The sequence below is a fragment of the Elephantulus edwardii genome, unplaced genomic scaffold (genome assembly GCF_000299155.1).
Source record: "Elephantulus edwardii isolate Elephantulus edwardi_28Jun2011 unplaced genomic scaffold, EleEdw1.0 scaffold00026, whole genome shotgun sequence".
NCBI classification, from domain to species: domain Eukaryota; kingdom Metazoa; phylum Chordata; class Mammalia; order Macroscelidea; family Macroscelididae; genus Elephantulus; species Elephantulus edwardii.
The window spans coordinates 21,142,344-21,161,678 of record NW_006399776.1 but is presented as its reverse complement, the minus strand read 5'-3'; the positions used below and the strand labels follow the sequence as shown (position 1 = coordinate 21,161,678).

At 36.7% G+C, this 19,335-nt stretch overlaps 1 protein-coding gene, 1 pseudogene and 1 gene segment (V, D, J or C); all 3 read right to left on the bottom strand.

Moving 5' to 3' along the window:
• LOC102847543 overlaps positions 1 to 659 on the bottom strand; it is a 71,963-nt pseudogene extending 71,304 nt beyond the window's left edge.
• A 230-nt stretch (positions 660 to 889) lies between these two features.
• LOC102847143 lies at positions 890 to 1,480 on the bottom strand. The segment is given in 2 exon segments: positions 890 to 1,320; positions 1,435 to 1,480. Coding segments are annotated over 2 exon segments (477 nt in total).
• A 4,352-nt stretch (positions 1,481 to 5,832) lies between these two features.
• LOC102846737 overlaps positions 5,833 to 19,335 on the bottom strand; it is a 42,796-nt gene continuing 29,293 nt past the window's right edge. Inside the window, exons 3-5 of the mRNA XM_006883296.1 lie at positions 17,930 to 18,203; positions 6,042 to 6,229; positions 5,833 to 5,954 (exon numbers count right to left, since the gene is read on the bottom strand). Of these exons, the coding sequence (XP_006883358.1) occupies positions 5,833 to 5,954; positions 6,042 to 6,229; positions 17,930 to 18,203 (584 nt within the window). The remainder of the gene's footprint in view (positions 5,955 to 6,041; positions 6,230 to 17,929; positions 18,204 to 19,335) is intronic.

Genomic DNA, 19,335 nt, shown 5'->3' with positions numbered 1-19,335 from the left:
TCACCATCCATCCTGATGCTGCCAGTTGGCCCAGTGGTGAGAATCTTTGTTTTCTTGATGTTGAGCTTCAATCCATATTGAAGACTGCAGTCCTGGACCCTCTGCAGCAAACACTTCAGGTCCTTTTCAGTTTCAGCAAGCAGGGTTGTGTCATCTGCATAACACAGGATGTTGATGAATCTTCCACCAATCCTGATGCCACATTCCTCCTTGTAAAGAAGATAACATTTTAAAGTAATGATTTAAATGAAATTTAGTAAAATTGATTACACTTAAACCAAGAATATAGAACTAATAAAAAAGAAAATGTATTATCTTAGCAAACACATAAAAATCTAGAAAAATGGCATTTTAAAAAATAAGAGAGAAAAATCTCACAGAGAAAGACCAACCAGAAAAACAAAATTATTTTAGTAGCCATTGGCCTTTGAAAGCCAATGTCCTTTTTCAGTTACTCCAGCTGTCACAGCCAAAGGAGAGCTAAAAAACACATATCTTCTACACTCCAATTTTCAAAATGTTCTGCAATCATCAAGAGTACTTCAAATGTGCCGATATTAATTATGTACCATCTCGTCTATTTTACAAAGACCATCAACATGTTTGTAGTGCAATGTAGGGACAATTATTCTTCCTTTCATATCACCCTCTTCCCTCATGCCCATATGATGAATCACTTTCATGGTTTTCTTCCCTCTATGAGATCAAGAAGTTGGAGTGTGTCTGCAAGTAAAAGCACAGAGATCACATCACTAATGATATGGTTTTACATGTCAGTTATTTTTACTGTGATTGAGGAACAATTAATGTCAACTCTGTTTTCAGATTTACTAAAAGGCAATTGGTTATGGTCACTTCTTGCTCTTTTGTTTCTCCTTTGATCTTTGCATCAGCCACAGTGCCTGAGGACCAAACACAACAGAGTCTTCAGGCTAGAGTAAATCACAAAGTTGGACACTGAGCAGCTAGGTCTCTCTCGTGCTGCTCCTAGTTTGCGCACAGCTCCCCCTGCAGTTCCAGTCACTGTGTCACTCTGAGCACAGTAGTACACAGCCGAGTCTGACTCTCGCACTGAGGCTTTCGTCAAGTGGAAGGAAGATGCTTCTTTATTGTAAATGGCTTCAAAACCTTTGCCGTTTCCTTTCTCATTGGCCTTGGCAGCTTTCAGGAGGAGCTGGAGACCTTCGTTGGGATACTGGACATACCAGTAAAGAGTTGGATACCCGGAGGCTGTGTAAGTGCAGTTCATAGTCAGGGAAGTCCTCTCTGAAAGGGTTACTTGGCCTTCAGTCTGGTCCACTGAATCTCCACTGGTTCCTCCTGAGGGAGAAAAGAGTGTGTAAAAGCCTTGAAAGTAATGCTCTTTGAAACAATTATTAAGTCTTACAGACATAATAGAAGCAAGAACGCCAATTTTATGCACCATTTACTTACCAAGCATTAAGAGTACCACAACCACTAAACCTGGAGAAGTGTTCATCTTTAGAATGCCACTTAAAGGATGCTTTTGATTCATAATGTGAAGAAATGTTAATGTCAGAAATGTCAAATCCAAATCGAGAATAACACAGGAAATGTGTTTGTGTTAGGAAGCTGCACCCCCTTGTGGACAAAAGACTGAAGTGGAATGAATGATCCCTGAACTCAGCCCCAAAAGTCTTCTTATCTGGGCCTCATTTATAAAACGTGTTAGTCATGAGGGGACTTGTACAAGTGAAGAACATTATCATAACCTCTAATGTCAGTTTGTTCTTAGTACAATATCCGAAAATTCTTTAGTAGATCATCCCAAGGCATCTCTAGAACTAATATCTTGACCATTTAGTTGCACTGGCAACCTGAAGACACTCGTGGTTCAAATCCACGAGCTGCTCTGTGGATTTAAGATGGGCAATCTACACCCCAGGGATTTACCACCTCTAAAAATCTGCTTGACTGTCACTAATGAGTCACTTGTAAGTCACAGTCACGTGCACTTCTAATTCAACAAGCCCATAATAACAGTGACATACTCTCATAGATCCACTGTGGACTACCTTATAATTCACTGGCATGTCAGAAAACTAGTTAGGGCTTAAATTAGATGAAACAATAAGCAGTTATGTAATTCTATCATTTGTGACTAATTCTGTGTTTTTCAGCACTATGTCCAAACAGGTAGAACAGTGCTGGGCATTTACTAGGTTCCAACCAATATTTTTTAAGGCATCAAGATTGGAGGAGGACTCATCAACAACTTGCATTATGCAGATGACACAACCTTGCTTGCCAAAACCAAGAGGAGCTGACGTGTTTGCTCCAGAAGATCGACTGCAGTCTTCAACATGGATTGAAGCTCAACATTGAGAAAACAGATTCTCACTACTGGGCCAATCATCAGCACCATCATAGATGGAGAAGAGATTGAAATTGCTAATAATTTCCACTTGCTCCATTCCACAATCAACACTATGGGCACCAGCAATCAGGAAATCAAAAGACAAATTGTACTAGGAAAATCTGCTGCCAGGGAACTCCTCAAAATGATAAAGAACAACAATGCCAGTCTAGAGACTAATGTGTGCCTGATCCAGGCCATGTCTTTGCAATTACTTGCTATGCATTGGGGAACTGGACAATGATGAAGGATGACAGAAGAATCGATGCCTTTGAGTTGTGGTTCTGGAGAAGAGTGTTGAACATACCATGGACTGCCAAGAGAACAAACAGGTCTGTCCAAGTTGTTCCTTGGAGGGAAAGATTTTGAAGCTCCTTGTCACATGCTTTGGTCATGTTGATAGGAGAGGCCAATCCTTGGAGAAGGACATCTTGCTTGGAATGGTAGAGGGGCAATGCAGGAGAGGGAGATCCTGAATAAGATGAATTGACATAGTAAGTGGTGTAGTAGGGTAGCTATGTCGAAGACAGTGAGATTGGCTCAGGATAGGGCAGGGTTCATAGCTATTGTACATACATTCACTGTGAATCACAGTGGACTCAATGGCACATAACAACAACAAGGTATTTATCATTAAAATTAATAAATGGTCTTTTACTACATGAACTATATATCCCCCCACCCCGATTTGTAAGATAGTATCAATAAGGACTATGCTGTCAACCTAAAAGGCACATGGTTCTAATCTACCAGGTGCTCTGTATGAGAAAGATGACAGTCTCCTTCCATGAGATTTACTGCTTCTGAAAACCCATGGTAGGGTCAGCGATGGGTCAGTTCTGATTCAGCGGCACACACCCACCCAAGGAACATTATCTCTTTTTTTTTCACATTCTCTTTTTAATAATGGTCTCAGAGGGGAACATCATACTATATTATGCAATTGTAAAATATTCCTGAGTTTCACAAGTGAAAAATATGAATCCTAAACAGATGGAACAGTAATGAAAATTTACTGAGTCCTCTCAAATAGTTTGAAATAAACATTTAATTCTCCACAATTTTAATTTCTTTAAGATGGAGTGACTGATTTATGTGAGTCAGAAAACAAATTCTATTCTTATATGCTAAGTGGAGATCTAGCATAAAGAACATTTGCTGGTTTTCCATCTGCCAGACTTTATTGCCAAACTGTAAATAAATAATTTCCTCTCCAGTGGACAAATTGCATCATAAGATTGATGCATGAATTAGGACTCATATCTGCCCCAGGCCCTGAAATTAATAAAGATATTAATAAGTATCTATTAGTGATAGTCCCACAATAGCCAATATTAGAGGTTCTGCAATTTGGCTATTTGAGAACTGAATTAAGACTTGACTGATTTTTAAAGGCAACTTTCAAGATTCCACTGTTAACTTCATGAATCTTAATTTCTAAGACCAAGTTCATAAAGCTATATTTTGTGGAAAACTCTCAAGTGATTTTTGATACAGCCGTCTTGATACCAGTTTTTAAGATTTTGTTTGTGAATACTATTGTACTGACATTATATCTTGACACAAACTTTTTTACAGAAGATTGTTTAAATACAATGAGAATCTAGAGAAGGGGCATGTTGTGTATTGGGACATTCCAGAAGACAACTAAATATTTTAGTAAAAAAATGTTAACTGAATCTGGGATTTTTTATAACTTTATTGAAGTATGTTTTCTAGATTCTCATTGTATTTAAACAATGTTTTGTTAAAAAGTTTCAGTCAAAATATGATGTCAATAAATTAGTATCTATAATTCATAGCTGACTTTCCAGAAAGTTTTCAGAAGCAGTTAATCACAGGATAGGAGATTACCCATCTCATGGATTTGAATTGTGTGTCTTTGGGTTGTTGGTTGGAAGCACACGTCCTTACCACTAAACCACCAGAGGACTTCACATATTTAAAACTAGCCTTTTATGAGATATGACACATGTATATATTTCTGAAATCATTGTTACAATAAGATAACAAATGTATGCTTTGCCCCAAAAGTTTCTTTGCATCTCTTTGAAATTTCTCAGATCTTTTCCAACCTTCCTCTTTCATTCTCAAGAAACCAATTTCCTGTCATTGTAGATTTATTTGTGTATTATCTAGTTTTATATTAATGGATCACAAAGCATACTTTCTTTTCAGTCTGGTTTATTTCACTCAGCATTCTTGTTTTGAGACTCAACCAGGAATAAAACTGATCTTTGTAGAGTGCTCCTTTATACTGGAACTTTACTAAATTTACTTATTAGTGCTATAAACTTTTTTGTATATTGTCTTATATTTTCTAAGAGAACAGCAAACACAGACAATATGTTGTCAACAAATAAAAATGACTTTATTTCTTGTGGCCCAAACTGGATGCCTTTTCTTTCTTTTTGTCTTACATCATAACTAGAACCTATAGTACAATGTTTAAGTAGAAGTGGTAATGCAAAAATCCTTCCCTTGTTCTTAAACTTAGAGGTAAAGCTTTTAGTATTTTTCCATTGTGTGTGGCATTTGATGTATGCAGATTTTTCTAGATGACTTAAATAAGGATTTCCCTCAATTCCTAATTCCCTGAGAGTTTTAAATAAGGAGTGGTGCAGGATTTTGTCAAACACTTTAAATTTATCATTTGAGATTATTCTCTTTAATAAATCATCTATATACTTGTCATTCTCTTTTGATACATTAGTGAAAAAATATCACAAAATATTAAGAAAAAATGTTAAAAATAATGTTAAAAATGTGTTACATTTTACTACTAATAAAACAAAACCAACACAAATTAAGCCTAAAAAAAGCAGAACTAAGAGCACTGAGCATAAATCTGTTTGGTAGCAAAGCCTATGTTTCCTGTTTGTCCCACTATAGATTATTTTCACAGAAAATTTTAGAGGATTGTTATGAGGTAACACTATAAATTCTTTTTCCTGACTCTTAGAATATCTAAAGACAACTAAGCTACAGGTACTGATTCAGTTCTTTCTATAATAAAACTTGGAACCAGTTTGCATCCAACTGGAAGTATGAAAGAAATAAATACTTATCAGTGGGCCTTTGATCAAAAAGAAAAATAGTATAAAAGAAATCAAACTGCAGTTTAAGACCTGACCACCAGGTGGTGACCTGAACTTTTTTCCAGACTAATTGTGAGCCCTACCAACCAAAAGGTTTGAGACCACCAGTTGTTCCCATGAAGAGAAAAATAAGTACAGTTCTCTCATAAAGATTTACAACTTCAAAGCTCAATGAAGGGTCACTAAGAGTCATAACAAACACTGTGGCTGTGGATTCCAGGTTTTGGAGCTGAAAGATCAGCAGTTAAAATCGTTGGCCACTCCTTAGAACAAAAATGTATGATCTCTTCTCATAAAGACTAATAGCCTTGAAATCAATGGGAGGTGGCTATGAATGCTTGACTGACAGTGGGTTGATTAGATATTTGCTTTGTGCAGAGCTTGTCTGAAGGTTGAGAAATTCTTAAGCTTCTGTGGGCTGTCAAGTGTATCAAAACTTATTTCATGCTCAGCAATCACTTTCTGTTCCTTCTCATTGGCTGTGGTAAAAGTGGTTTAAATAGTAAAATATTTCCATGTACAGTGTAAAAAAGAACAAGGGTCATGTGGGAATGGCCATATGTTACCTTTACGAGCTTCACAAAGGGAAACTATCCTCTTCAACAGTATCAACAGCAAAAAACCAACTCCCATGAGGTCAGACATGTCCCCCATGCTCCCATACTTCTTGCTACTCATTTCACAACAATCATACTGGTTTGCTGGGTCTAAAATACGATGTGATAACTCGCAGACCACACAGGTTGTGGGAAGTCTAACGGTTATAATCCAGATTAGCAGCAGAATATGGTCAGGGCAGCTTCTATGATGTACTTGCAGGCAATTTACCCTTGAACTTTCTGTGTTTGAGGCCAGTTTTATAAAGCTCTCAGCCCTTCCAATTGTAGCTCTTCTGCTCAAAGCCATAAGACAAACAAAATGTGTCTGAATTGTTGAATGGAAAAGTAATTTCTCCTATAACCTTTCCTTTCCCAATTTGAACCATGCGGTGTTACCTTTCTCTGTTCTAACGACTGCTTCTTGGTCCAAGGATAGGTTTCACATTAGCACGATCAAGTGTTCTGGGATTCCCATTCTTCTCAGAGTCAGCCACAGTTTGTTATGATCCACACAGTCAAACGCCTTTGCATAGCCAATGAAACAGATAGACATTCTTCTGGTATTCCCTGCTTTCAGCTAAGATCCATCTAACATCAGCTACAATATCCCTAGTACCATGACCCCGTCTAAACCCAGCCTGGACTGCTGGCAGTTCTCTATTGATGTGCTGTTCCAGTCGTTTTTGGATAATCTTCCGTAGAATCTTGCTGCATGTGAAATCAATGATATTGTTCTGTAGTTTCCACACTCAGTTGGGTCACCCTTCTTTGGAATGGGAACAAATATAAATCTCTTCCAGGCAGTTGGCCAAGAGATTGTTCTCCAGATTTCTTGGCACAACTTGGTGAGCACATCCAGGGCAGCATCTGTTAGCTGAAATATGTCAATTGGTATACCATCTATTCCTGGGCCCTTATTTTTTGCTATTTCCTTCAAAGCAGCTTGAACTTCTTCCTTCATCACCATAGGCTCTTGCTCAAATGTTATTTCATTAAATTCTTCTGCATCTGCCAATTCCTTTCGATATAATGACTCAGTATATTCTTTCCATCTTCTTTTAATACTTCCTGGATCATTTAATATTCTGCCTAAAGCATCCTTTATTATAGCAACTCTAGGTTTGAATTTGTTCTTCAGTTCCTTGAGCTTAAATGCTGAACGAGTTCAGCCCTTTTGGTTTTCCGACTTTAGCTCCTCACACATTTCATTGTAATATTTTGCTTTGTCATTCCGTGCTGCCTTTTGAAATCTTCTTTTCAGCTCTTTAATATCTTGAATTCTTCCTTGTGCTTTGGCCTCCCTACGCTCCAGTGCAATCTTCAGAGTTTCTTCTGACATCCATTTTGGTCTTTCCTTCCTCTTCTGTCTTTGTAATGACCATTTGCACTCTTCCTGGATGATCCATTTAACATCATCCCACAACTCATCTGGTCTTCGCTCATTAGTGTTTAAGGCCGCAAACCTGTTCCTGAGATGATTCTGAAATTCAGGTGGGACGAAATCAAAGTCATACTTTGGCTCCTGTGGGTTTGGTTTAATTTTCCTCAGCTTCAGCTTGAACTTGCATATGAGTAGTTGGTGGTCTGTTCCACAATCAGTCCCCGGCCTAGTTTTCACAGCTGATATTGAGCTTCTCCAGTGGTTCCTTCCACAGATGTAATCGATCTGAATTCTATGCTTACCATCAGGTGAAATTCATGTGTATAACCTGCTTTAATGTTTCTTATAAACATGTCAGAGGCCATGCAATTGGCACAGGATAGAGCAGGGTTTAGGGCTGTTGTACATAGGATCGCTATGAGTCGCAAACGACTCGATGGCACATAACAACAACAACAACATAACTTTCACCCAAAGAACAATAAAAATGAGAGGAAAAAGAATAAAAATACACAATGTATTTAAAGTTTCAATCAAAGTAAGAAAATCCAAATATTTGTAATTTTTACCAAAATCAAATGCACTGGTACAAAGACTCACTTATTGTACACCAAAAACAAAGACCTTTGCTGTGCAGTTGATTTCAACTCCTAGCAGCCCTGAAGGACAGGGTGGACCTACCTCACTGGGCTTCCAGAGCTTTCAGGCCACATTTTAAAAAATACTATCATTTTATTTAAGTGAAAGTTTATACATTATATTAATTATTCATACATTCATATATTTTTTGTTTTATACCAACTCAACAGTACACAGCAGCAAACTTCTAAGGCAGCTCCGGATCGACTCAAAGATGGTAACAGTGATCTGGAGCACAGCAGAGATTATGAGAAAGGTGTCGGACCTGGCCAGGTTTCATTCTGTTGTATATAAGGTTACTATGAGTTGTAGTTAACACTATAGCACCTAACAATATAAATTTTACTTACAGTTTTCATCCTTTTTTTGGTCATTTTTCTAACTTTCTGAATTGCATACCTATTTTATTTATATTCTTTGTTATCTATGAAAAACAACAAATTCTGTTGTTGTTGTTGTTGTTAGGTTCTGTCAAGTAAAATATGACCTATATTGACCCTATGAATAACAGATCTGAACCATGTCCTATTCTATGCCATCTTCACGCTTCCTGACAACTAGAGTCCATTGCAGCAGTAACCATGTCAATCCACCTGGATTGCCTATGTTTAATATATCATTTCTTTAACATTTATTTTAAAAGTTGAGAATACTGATTTTTAAAAAAAGTAAATTATGTAATTTCGTGGAGAATACCGATTTTTGAAACAATGTTTAGCTAGTTGTATCACAGATTACAAATTTAATAACTTAGAAATTGAGATAAAATTTAATACTGCTAGATTTGTGTAGTGTGGAAAATAGATCTCATTTCTCATGGTTTAGTACTTTCAATTACTAGTTAGATATTGTGAACAAGAATTCCAGAATACTTAATCATGCCCATAAGGAACCTGTACATAAACTAAGCACTAGCTATTCATATAAAACAAGATGACACTGTGTGATTTAATATTAGGAATGGCAGGTACACCATTTTATCTTTTACCATATCTATTCCATCATAGTTGGAGAAAAGATTGCAGTTGTTAACAATTTTGTCTTATTTGGATCCATAATCAACACCATTGGCATCAGGAGCAGGAAACCAAAACATGACTTTTACTGGGAAGATCTGCTGTCAAGAACCTCTCCAGAGTGCTAAGGGGCAACTTTATCAATCTAAAGACCAAGGCATGCCTCATCCAAGCCATGATCTTCTCAAATACTTGCTATGCAACTGAAAGCTGGAGAGTGACTGGAAATGACAAAAGAAGAATTGATGCCTTCGGGTTGTGGAGAAAACTGTTCAATATCCTGTGGACTACTCAGAGTGGAAAAAAAGATCTGTCCTGGAGAAAGGAAAATCAGGGTGTTCTTTGGAGGCAAGGACGGTGAAACTCTGTCTCACATACTTTGAACATGTTGTCAGGAGTGGCTAATCTTTGGAGAAAGACACCATGATTTAAAGGTAGATTATCAGTTCAAGAGAAGACCCTGAATGTCATGGATCTACACAGTGGCTATGGCTGTGGAGTTGGAGACAGTGAGATTGGCTCAGGTTAAGGCAAGGTTCAGAACCATTTATATTGGGTCACTATGGGTTGTAGTTGACTCAAAAGCACCTAACAACATTCCATCGGATCCAAGAAGCTGAAATACATGAAGAAGAGTGAAGCATCAGGATTGGAGAAAGATTCATCAACAATCTGCATGACGCAGGTGATAGAACATTGCTTGCTGAAAACTAAGAAAATTTGAAGGATTTATTGATGAACACTAAAATGATAGTCTTCAGTATGAATTACACCACACAATAAAGAAAGCAAACCTCCTCACAATTGAACCATAAGACAATATCATGAGAGATGAGAAAAAAATGGAGTTTATAAAGGATTATATTTTCCTCAGTACCACAGTCAATGTGTAAGGAAATAACAGTCAAGCAAGGTATTGTACTGGGCATGTTGTTGTTACTGTTGTGCTGACCCTATCTACAGCAACCCTAAACCCTGCTCTATCTTGTGCCAATCTTATTGTTTCTGACACACCTAACCCCATTACCCTAGTCACTGAATCAATCCATCTCATCGAGGATCTTCCTCTCTTGTGCTGTGCCTCCACACTCCCAAGCATGATGTCCCTGTCCAAGAACTGGTTCCACCTTGCAACCTGTCCAAAGTATGTCAGACGATTCTTCAGAATCCTTGCCTCCAAGAAGCGGCCTGGTCTCACCCTCTCTAGGAAGAACCTGTTTGTTCTCCTAGCAGTCCATGGTATATTCAATACTCTTCTCCAGCACCACACCTCAAAAACATCAATTCTACTTCAATCATCCCTAGTCATTGTCGAGCTTTCTGACTTTTTTGTAGTGAGCATAGCAGCTGAAAAGGACTTCTTTAAAGTATTTAAACACTAATGTGTGCTTAACCTAAGCCAAGGTATATTCAATAATTTCATAGGCACATCAAAGTTAGAAAAATAGTTGGGAATTCTTTTCTGAATATATATTCTTGAGAACTTCTTTCAAATAAGCAAGACAATGCAACATAAAAATATTCATAGATGTTGCTGTATAAGAGAATAAATGTAGAGTCAGTCTACAGCATCATAAAAAGTAAAAGAAATTGAGTTCATGTATTTTGGATCAAACACTGCTGCTACATCATATGGGATTCCTTTAGCTCAAGCAGAAGCCAGGCCAGATTTGCTGAGCCATGGTTTCTGGAAGGCAACAGATTTTCCTTTTCAACCATTCAAGTACTTTGGGTTAAACACTGCTGTCAGACTCTCGGTCCGGCAGGCCTCAGGCCAAGAAGGGAGCACAAATATACAGGTCTTGCACAAAATATTGCCATACTCTGGGTCATTATATAGTTACAACAACCTAATATATACTAAGAAAAGACTCACATAATGTTAAGAAAACAGCAGTCTGTCTCAGTCATTATGGAAAATAAAAACAAAAAAACTCAACCCTTCTAAAAAAGCAGACCCAATGAATCCTCAGATAGAACCAGAAGAAATATTTTAATGTAGAGTTATTTGGACAGCTACAGATGAAGATACAAATGATGGAAGAAACAATGGAAGCCATTAAGAGAGCAAATATATTAAAAAAAAATCAATCCAGAAGAAATATGTTGATAAGGAGCAACTTGAACATCTACAGAAGAAAGTACAAAAGATAGAAAAAAAAGAATTGATAGTATAAATAAAGAGGTACAAGAACTTAAAAAAAAATAACAAGACAGAGAGAGTACAGCCAATACAGTACTGAAAATAATAGAAAAGAATGAAAATGCAATCCAGAACATTAAGGCTGAATTGGCAGAAGAGTTCAACATGCTGGTAAGACAAAAAGGTAGAATTGAAGAGATGGAGCAGAGAGTCAGTGAGGTGGAAAACAAGAACCTCACTGGAGACATACTAGAAGAAAAATCAGAGAAGAGACATTAAGAATATGAAGACACTTTAGAATCATGTGGATGACGTCAAAAGGAACAACATACATAAGATTAGAATTCCAGAACATACAAGTCATGGAGAAAATTGTGGAAGGAGTACTAGAAAAAAACTTCCGAAGTATTTTGAAGAATGGGGAAATCTACATCCAAGAAGCACAATGAAAACCAAACAGGCTAGACCATCCCCCCCAAAAAATCAAAACATATCATAGTCAAATTCTCCAAATTAAAAGATTAGAGTACTAAAAGCAGTGCAAAGAAAACAATGAGTCACATACAAAGGGAGAAACAGATTAAGTTCTGATTTCTCAGCAGAAACCATGCAAGCTACAAGACAATGGGATGGCATACAGAAAGTTGAAAGAAAACAATTGCCAGCCCAGGAGTCTATAAAGAGCAAAGCTCTCCATCAAATATGAAGGAGAAATTAGATCCTTTTCAGGAAAGAAGGAACTCAAGGAATTTGTGAAAACAAGACCAAAAACTACAAGAAATTTTAAGTGAAATTCTTCACACAGCAATTCCAAAGGAAAGTGAATGGACCATAGTAACCAGAAACAACCTAAAAAGAAACAGAACAAAATGGCAATGGTAAAACCTGGCCTGACAATATTCACAATTAATATGAGTGGACTAAAAGCACCAATCAAGAGAAAAAGAATGGTTAAAAAAAAAAAAGCCCAGCAATACATTGCCTACAAGAACACATCTAAAATATGAAGAAAAAATCAACAAAAAATCAAAGGCTGGAAAAAAAATATACCAAGGAAATGGCAACCTCAAGAAAGCAGAAGTGGCAATACTAATCTCAGATAAAAGAGACTTCAGAATGAAAACCACCATAAAGGTAAGAAAGGGCATTACATACTGAATAAAGGCACAATAGATAAAGAAGATATAACCTTGGTCAACATTTGTACACCAAACGATAGACCTGCAAAATACATAAAACAAAGGCTAACAGAATTGAAGAAAGAAATAACACCACAATAATGGTAGGAGACTTCAACACACCACAATCACCAATGGATAGGTGAACTCAAGAGTAACTCAACAAACGTGCTGCAGAACTAAACTATACAATTAGCCAACTCGACCCTGTGGATGTATTCAGGTTACTGCACCCAACTAAAACCCACTTCATTTTCTTCTCAAGTGCACATGGTACAGTCTCCAGAACTGATCATATATTAGGACACAAAACAAATCTCAGCAAATTAAAAAACAGTAAATTAACACAAAGTAGCTCCTTAGAACACAATGCCACAAAACTAGATATTAACTGTGGAAGGGTAAATCTTACAAAACCACCCATGTGGACACTAAATAACTCTCTGCTAGACCATTATTGGGTTATAAAACAAATAAAGAATTAAATTTTAAAAGTTCCTTGAAACAAATGAAAATGAAAATACAACACACTAAACCTCTGGGATACAGTGCAGGCAGTCCTCAAGGGACAGTTCATAGCAATAAGCACACACATAAAAAAGTAAGAAGAAAGGAAAGTCAATGATCTGACTCAACACCTTCATCAAATAAAAAAAGAACTCCATATGATCTTACAGCCTTCAAAAAGCCAACTAGGAACAATATACAGCCTCTAGAGAAAGGAAATTATAAGGGCAAGAGATTAAATCAATGAAATAGACAACAGAAAAGCAATTAAAACCACCAATAAGACAAGAAACTGATTTTTAATAGAGTCAATAAAATTGACAAATCACTGGCAAACTTAACAAAAGAGGAAAAAAAGACAACACAGATAACTCGATTAAGAAATTATAGAGGTGACATCACAATAGAATCAGATGAAATTAAATTTATAATATCAGAATACTTTGAAAAGCTATATTCTGATACATTTGAAAACCTAGAGTAAATGGACAAATTCCTTGAAACTCATACCCTACCCAGATTGACAAGGACAGATGTAGAACACATGAAAATCACGATGTAAAACGTCATGAAATAAGAAATTGAGCAGGTCATAAAAAGACTTTCTCATACTAAAAGTCCTGGATCAGATGGCTTCAGAGCTAAATTCTACCAAACATTCAGAGAAGATCAATCACCAATTCTGTGTAAAGTATTTTAAAAAATAGAAAAGAAAGGAACATTCCCAGAGACATTCTATGAAGAAAGCATAACCCTGATACCAAAACCAGACAAAGATATTACCAAGAAAGAAAACTACAGACCAGTATCTCTCATGAATATAGATGCAAGATCCTTGACACAATCTTAGCCAATAGAATCCAAAAGCACATAAAAAAAATTCATATGACCACGTGGGATTCATAAGAAGTATGGAAAGATGATTCAGCATAAGAAAAGCAATATAATTCACCACTTTAACCAAGCAAATAACAAGAACCATATAATCTTAGCAATTGATGCATAAAAGGCATTTGACAAAATCCAACACCCTTACCTGATAAAGACACTCAGCAAAATTGGAATAGAGGCAAATTTCCTCAACATAGTGAAAAGTACATATGCAAAACCAAGAGCCAGTGTCATTCTGAATGGAGACAGACAAAATACATTTTCCTTGCAAACAGGGACCAGACAAGGATGCCCACTGACACCATTTCTATTCAATATAGTATTGCATATGCTTGCTAGGGTAATATGACAAGAGAAACTGTTAGAACTAATAGACTAATGTAGTAGAGTGGCAGGATATAAGATCAATATCCAAAAATCAATAGGATTCCTCTAAAGTAATAAAGAGAACTCAGAGAAGGAAACCAAGAAAGCAATAGCATTGATAATAGCTAAGCACAAATTTAAATATTTGGGAGTGAACCTAATTAGAGACACAAAAGACCTGTACAAAGAAAACTACAGAATGTTTTTGCAAGACACAATAAAAGACCCAAATAAATGGGAAAATATGCCATGTTCATGGGTAGGAAGATTTAATATTGTGAAAATGACACTCCTATCAACAGCAACCTACATGTTCAACAACAATCCCAATATAGACACCAAATTTATTTTTCAAGGATATCAAAAGGGAAATTGTGAAGTATATTTGGAAAAGAAAGAGATCCCAAATATGCAAAGCACTTCTGAAAAACAAAAATGAAGTGGGAGGCATAGAACTTCTTGACCTCAAAATCTACTACACAAAAAGAAATTGGGTAAAATAAAAATAATAAATATTTCAAAGATAAAGAAAGGAAATACATTGAATGACTAAATTGTGATATAATAAAAAATAACAACAAAACAAACAAGATCAATTCCAACTCATGATGACCTCATCTATTACAGAACACAACTGCCTCAAAAAGCTTTCCTGTTTGTTCATCCTGTTGTTGTTATGTGCTGTCGAGTCGCTTGCGACTCAAAGCGACCCTATGTTCATCCTAGAGAGGGTGAATCCAGGCTGCTCCTTGGAGGCAAGAATTCTAAGGCTTCGTCTGACCTCCTTTGGACATGTTGCAAGATGGGACAACTCCTTGGAGAGGGATGTCATGCTTGGAAGGTTGGAGGGACAGCGCAAGAGAGGAAGACCCTCAATGAGATGGATTGATTCAGTTACTGGGGTAATGGGTGTAGGTGTGTCAGAGACAATAAGGTTGGCGCAGGATAGAGAAAGGTTTAGGGCTGTTGTATATAGAGTTGCTATGGGTCGCTGGTGGCTCGAAAGCACATAACAACAACAACCTGAAGTATATTCTCACATCTTTCTTCTGCATCTATGTTGGTGGATTTGAATTCCCAACCTTTAGTTAGCAATTGAGAATAAACTGTACTATCAGGTAGAAGCATGTTTCAGTATGGAATAATCTAAAATAAAGAAATAAGATGAGTAAATAAGAATGATCATTAAATATTTCGTGATGACAAAATTTACAACCATTTGCCATAGAGTTGGTTTTGACTCATGGCAACCTGTATGCCCCAGAGAGAAACCGTGCTCTAGCGGATTGATGTCAAAGGCTAATATTTTTAGAAAATCAATTGTTCTGGTGGCCTAATGGCAAGAAGCTGTGCTGCAATCCCGAAGGCACGCAGTTGGAAGGCACCAGCTGCTCCACGGGAGCAGGACAGGCAATCTCCCCCATATGTTTAACTGCCTCTGAAAATCCGCTGGAGGGTCAACTATGGGTCAGTTCCAACTCTACCGTAAACAACAAGGACAGTATTGGTAAACCATTCTTGTTAATGCACAAAGTCAACATATCAATTAATACCTGAGCTCATAATAAATGCAAAATATGTTGTACTGTATGCTGTATTTGGAAGCAGGAGTGGTTTCTACTTCCTAAATAACATGCCTCTGGAAACTCTATGAACTTTGATAAACAACAATAGTTATAGAATGCCTTCAGGACTTTTGTTCATAGAGTCACTATGAGTTGTGGCCCACTCCACGGCAATCAACAACAATAACAACATATACTGTATAGGATAGAATCTGGATGCACATGTATTGAAGAATAATGTGAAAATATGAAATAAAATAATAAACAACAAACTTAGGAAATTGATACTCTGAAATTTTTTCTGAGAATAGAAAGATGAAAGAACAGAAGAAGGTATAAGAGTTTATCACAAATTTTTTAAATCTACCTTACTTCTTTCCATATTCTTGAATAACAAAACTCTAAAAGTTATTTTTAAACTTTTAAAAACAGAAATCTTTCAATACTATTTTTTTGTATTTGTGTTTTCTCAGGGTAAGAGTTTCGTTGCATATTATCTATTTTTATAAGGAATGTTTGTAAAGTTTAGTAACAAGTAAAATTTCACAGCATAAAACATTTATTAGGACCATCAAAATGAGGTTTGTGCCAGTACCTGTATTTTTCTAAATTTGACTTGCTTAGTTAGATGAACTCCAAAGTTTTCTCAACACTGTTTAATCTTGTTCTTATATTTCTGACCTGATGCACACTCAGATGCCAGAAGAAAGGGATCACAGGATTTCCAGTCATTACGCACTTGCTTACATGGCAGCTATACCTGTCATCTAAACAAAGAGCTTTGTGTCTCTGACGAAATAAATCCCACAGCTCTATTTCTTCACAGCAAACAAACACAAATCAAGTTAAGTCATAAAATGTTATTGTGATATCAAGGGTTTTGTTGTTCAAAATTATTTTCCTACCCATTGATTGACTTTGACTTTGCCACGGGGGTGGGGAGAGCATGTGAATAGGAAGTGTTAATCTATCCACAAAAGATTGTCTAGTTTCAACATTAAATTGAGTGGATACAACAGCAGAAATTGCGAATCTCAGCACCAACAATGAATGTTCTTTAGAGCCACAGATTTCTTCACCAGCAAGAGCAAGATCTACAAAAGAGGAAGAGCAGCCTCAACAGAGAACCACAGACCAACATGAAACAGATGCTGCCCCACAAAGCCAGAGCTAGAGGCCTTCATGCAAGTTTTCTGGAAGACTAGAAGAAGATAACATAGCTAGCAGAAAATGGAGAACTTGATAACACTAACCTGAGCTGTGAGGCTAAGGATCAATGGACCTGTGGTCCTGCTTGAGAAGCTGTCTGGACTGAGGGATTGTATCCTGCAGTCAACCTGAACTATAGATTGTTGACTTCCCCAATAAACCCTACAACTGTAAGTATAGCTCTGTGAATTCTGTGTGGTCACTGCAGTGAATTTTGGACCCAATAAATCAGCAGTAATATTAGTGCTGGAATTAGTACAATTAGGTGCAGGAGGGTAGTTTCACGTCTAACCTCATGAGAATTGGTTTTGTGTTGTGAATGCTGCTGATGGGGCAGTTTTCTTCTGTGAAATTAGTAGAAGTCTATTAGAATAATTATTATTATTAAAAGGCTATTCCCACACTGCCCTTGCTCATTTTATAGTTATGAAACAACATGATACAAAAACAAATGAAAACATGCCAAACAGTTTAAAGGGCATGCTTATTTAGAACAATGTTTGTCACTGAATATATACTCAACAAACACTTCTTAAACAAACTGATTTGAAAATCTAAGAATTCACACATATATACCAATAATTCAGTCATATTTTTCTGAGTATCTTTCTCTATTTCTTTGAGCTTTATCTCAGCAATAAGTAATGCATTGTTGACTGTTCTTTCAATAAATAAAATTATTTTAACTTGAAACCAAAGATTCAGGGATAAAGATATTTTTTTGTTGCATATAATTCCAGGAATTATCTAAGATGTTTTCTTAGAAGTGTCTTTGTGTCTTTTCCCTAGTCTTACACCTGGGTTGTCACAGTTGTAGCCACTTCCGGTCTGAGCCAAGGGGTGCCCCCCCTCCCCCGTCAGTCTCTACAGCAGGTGGATTTCTTAAGCAGTGCTCTAGGTTTTTGTATGTCTCTTTCTGACTCTTCTCTCACTGTGGCTTCTCTCAATGCACAGAAATACACTGCTGAGTCCCCAAGCTGTGAAGCTGAGATGGCAAGGTTGATCGATTTAGATGTTTGTTGGAAGTTCAATGAGTAACGGCCGTCTGTTGCATTTTGCTGGTAAGACTCCTGGCGAATAAGGAAAATAATTTGCCCACTGCTGGACTGCTTGTACCAGAATAAAGCAAAGCTTGGATCACTGGTATCATATGTGCAGTTAAGAGTCACAGTCTCCTCTTCTTGCACCATCATTTCTAACTGAATTTTATTTACCTTCTGGGTAAGGCTGAATCCTATAGGAAAATAGATAAGATCAGAAAATTTTAGGGGGTAAGAGGTGTAAGACAAAGCAATTTCTTTTTTTGTCTCCTTCCCACAGTACCCAGAAGACACAGGTTGTGTCTACAATATTTAGGTCATAACCCACTGTCATTAAGTTGTACCAACTAATAGATGATCCTCCATTGGGATTCTGAGACTAGAAATCACATGAGAGGCAATTACTCATTTTTCTGCCGTGAAGTCCCTGGTAGAGAGCTATTCCCACTGGAACTATTCCTACCTAGGCACAGCAAAACCATGAACACCTTCATCAAGATATAGAGCAGCATTCTAGAATTCTTTCTCCTGAGGAAGATGGTCTTGATCTTCAACTTCTGTTGTGTCAGATGATCACAAAAAAGTGAGCTAAGAATTATTGTGTTATGTTTTGCTGTGGCCCCAGAAACAGGAAATGGGGCTTTCCTGGTATAGCAAGTTGCTATGTGTCAAATATAGCTTTTATAGTATTTGCTGAGAGTCTAGCCCCACCCAAATTCCTTTTTGATCAACTTTTCATTTTATTGACAATTCTATCTGTAAATAAACATGGATAAAACTGTATATTAAAATGAAAGGTAAGGATTCAACCAACTTCCTTATTAAATCAATACATCTTTGATGGTACTAAGTGAAAGGAGACATTATTTAAAAATACTTTATATAAAGAATGGAAAAGACTGAAAGGAGACATTGTTTTTTTTTTTTTAACAAAAATGCATGTTTTAATGAAAGACTCAACCAAGAAGAGGCAAATACTAGTTACAAGGGCTCTTAAATTTAACCTCAACTTGAGGATAAAAATTTGTACTTTCAAATTATGATAACAGAACATTTTTCATGTGGTAAATTTAATGAAAAAAAACCCCACAAAACCTCTATGAATTTGCATGTCATCTCTGCACAGGGCCCCGCTCGTCCTTTCTTTTTTTTTTTTTTCTGGTATTCTCTGCTTTCAGCCAAGATCCATCTGACATTGCCTACTGTGTTTCTAGCACCGTAACCTCTTCTCTCTTTTTTTCCCCTATATTTTATTAATTTTCATAAATATTTACAGAGATTTTGGGTTTCCATTCATTCATTGTTGCACTATTCTCTCTACCCTCC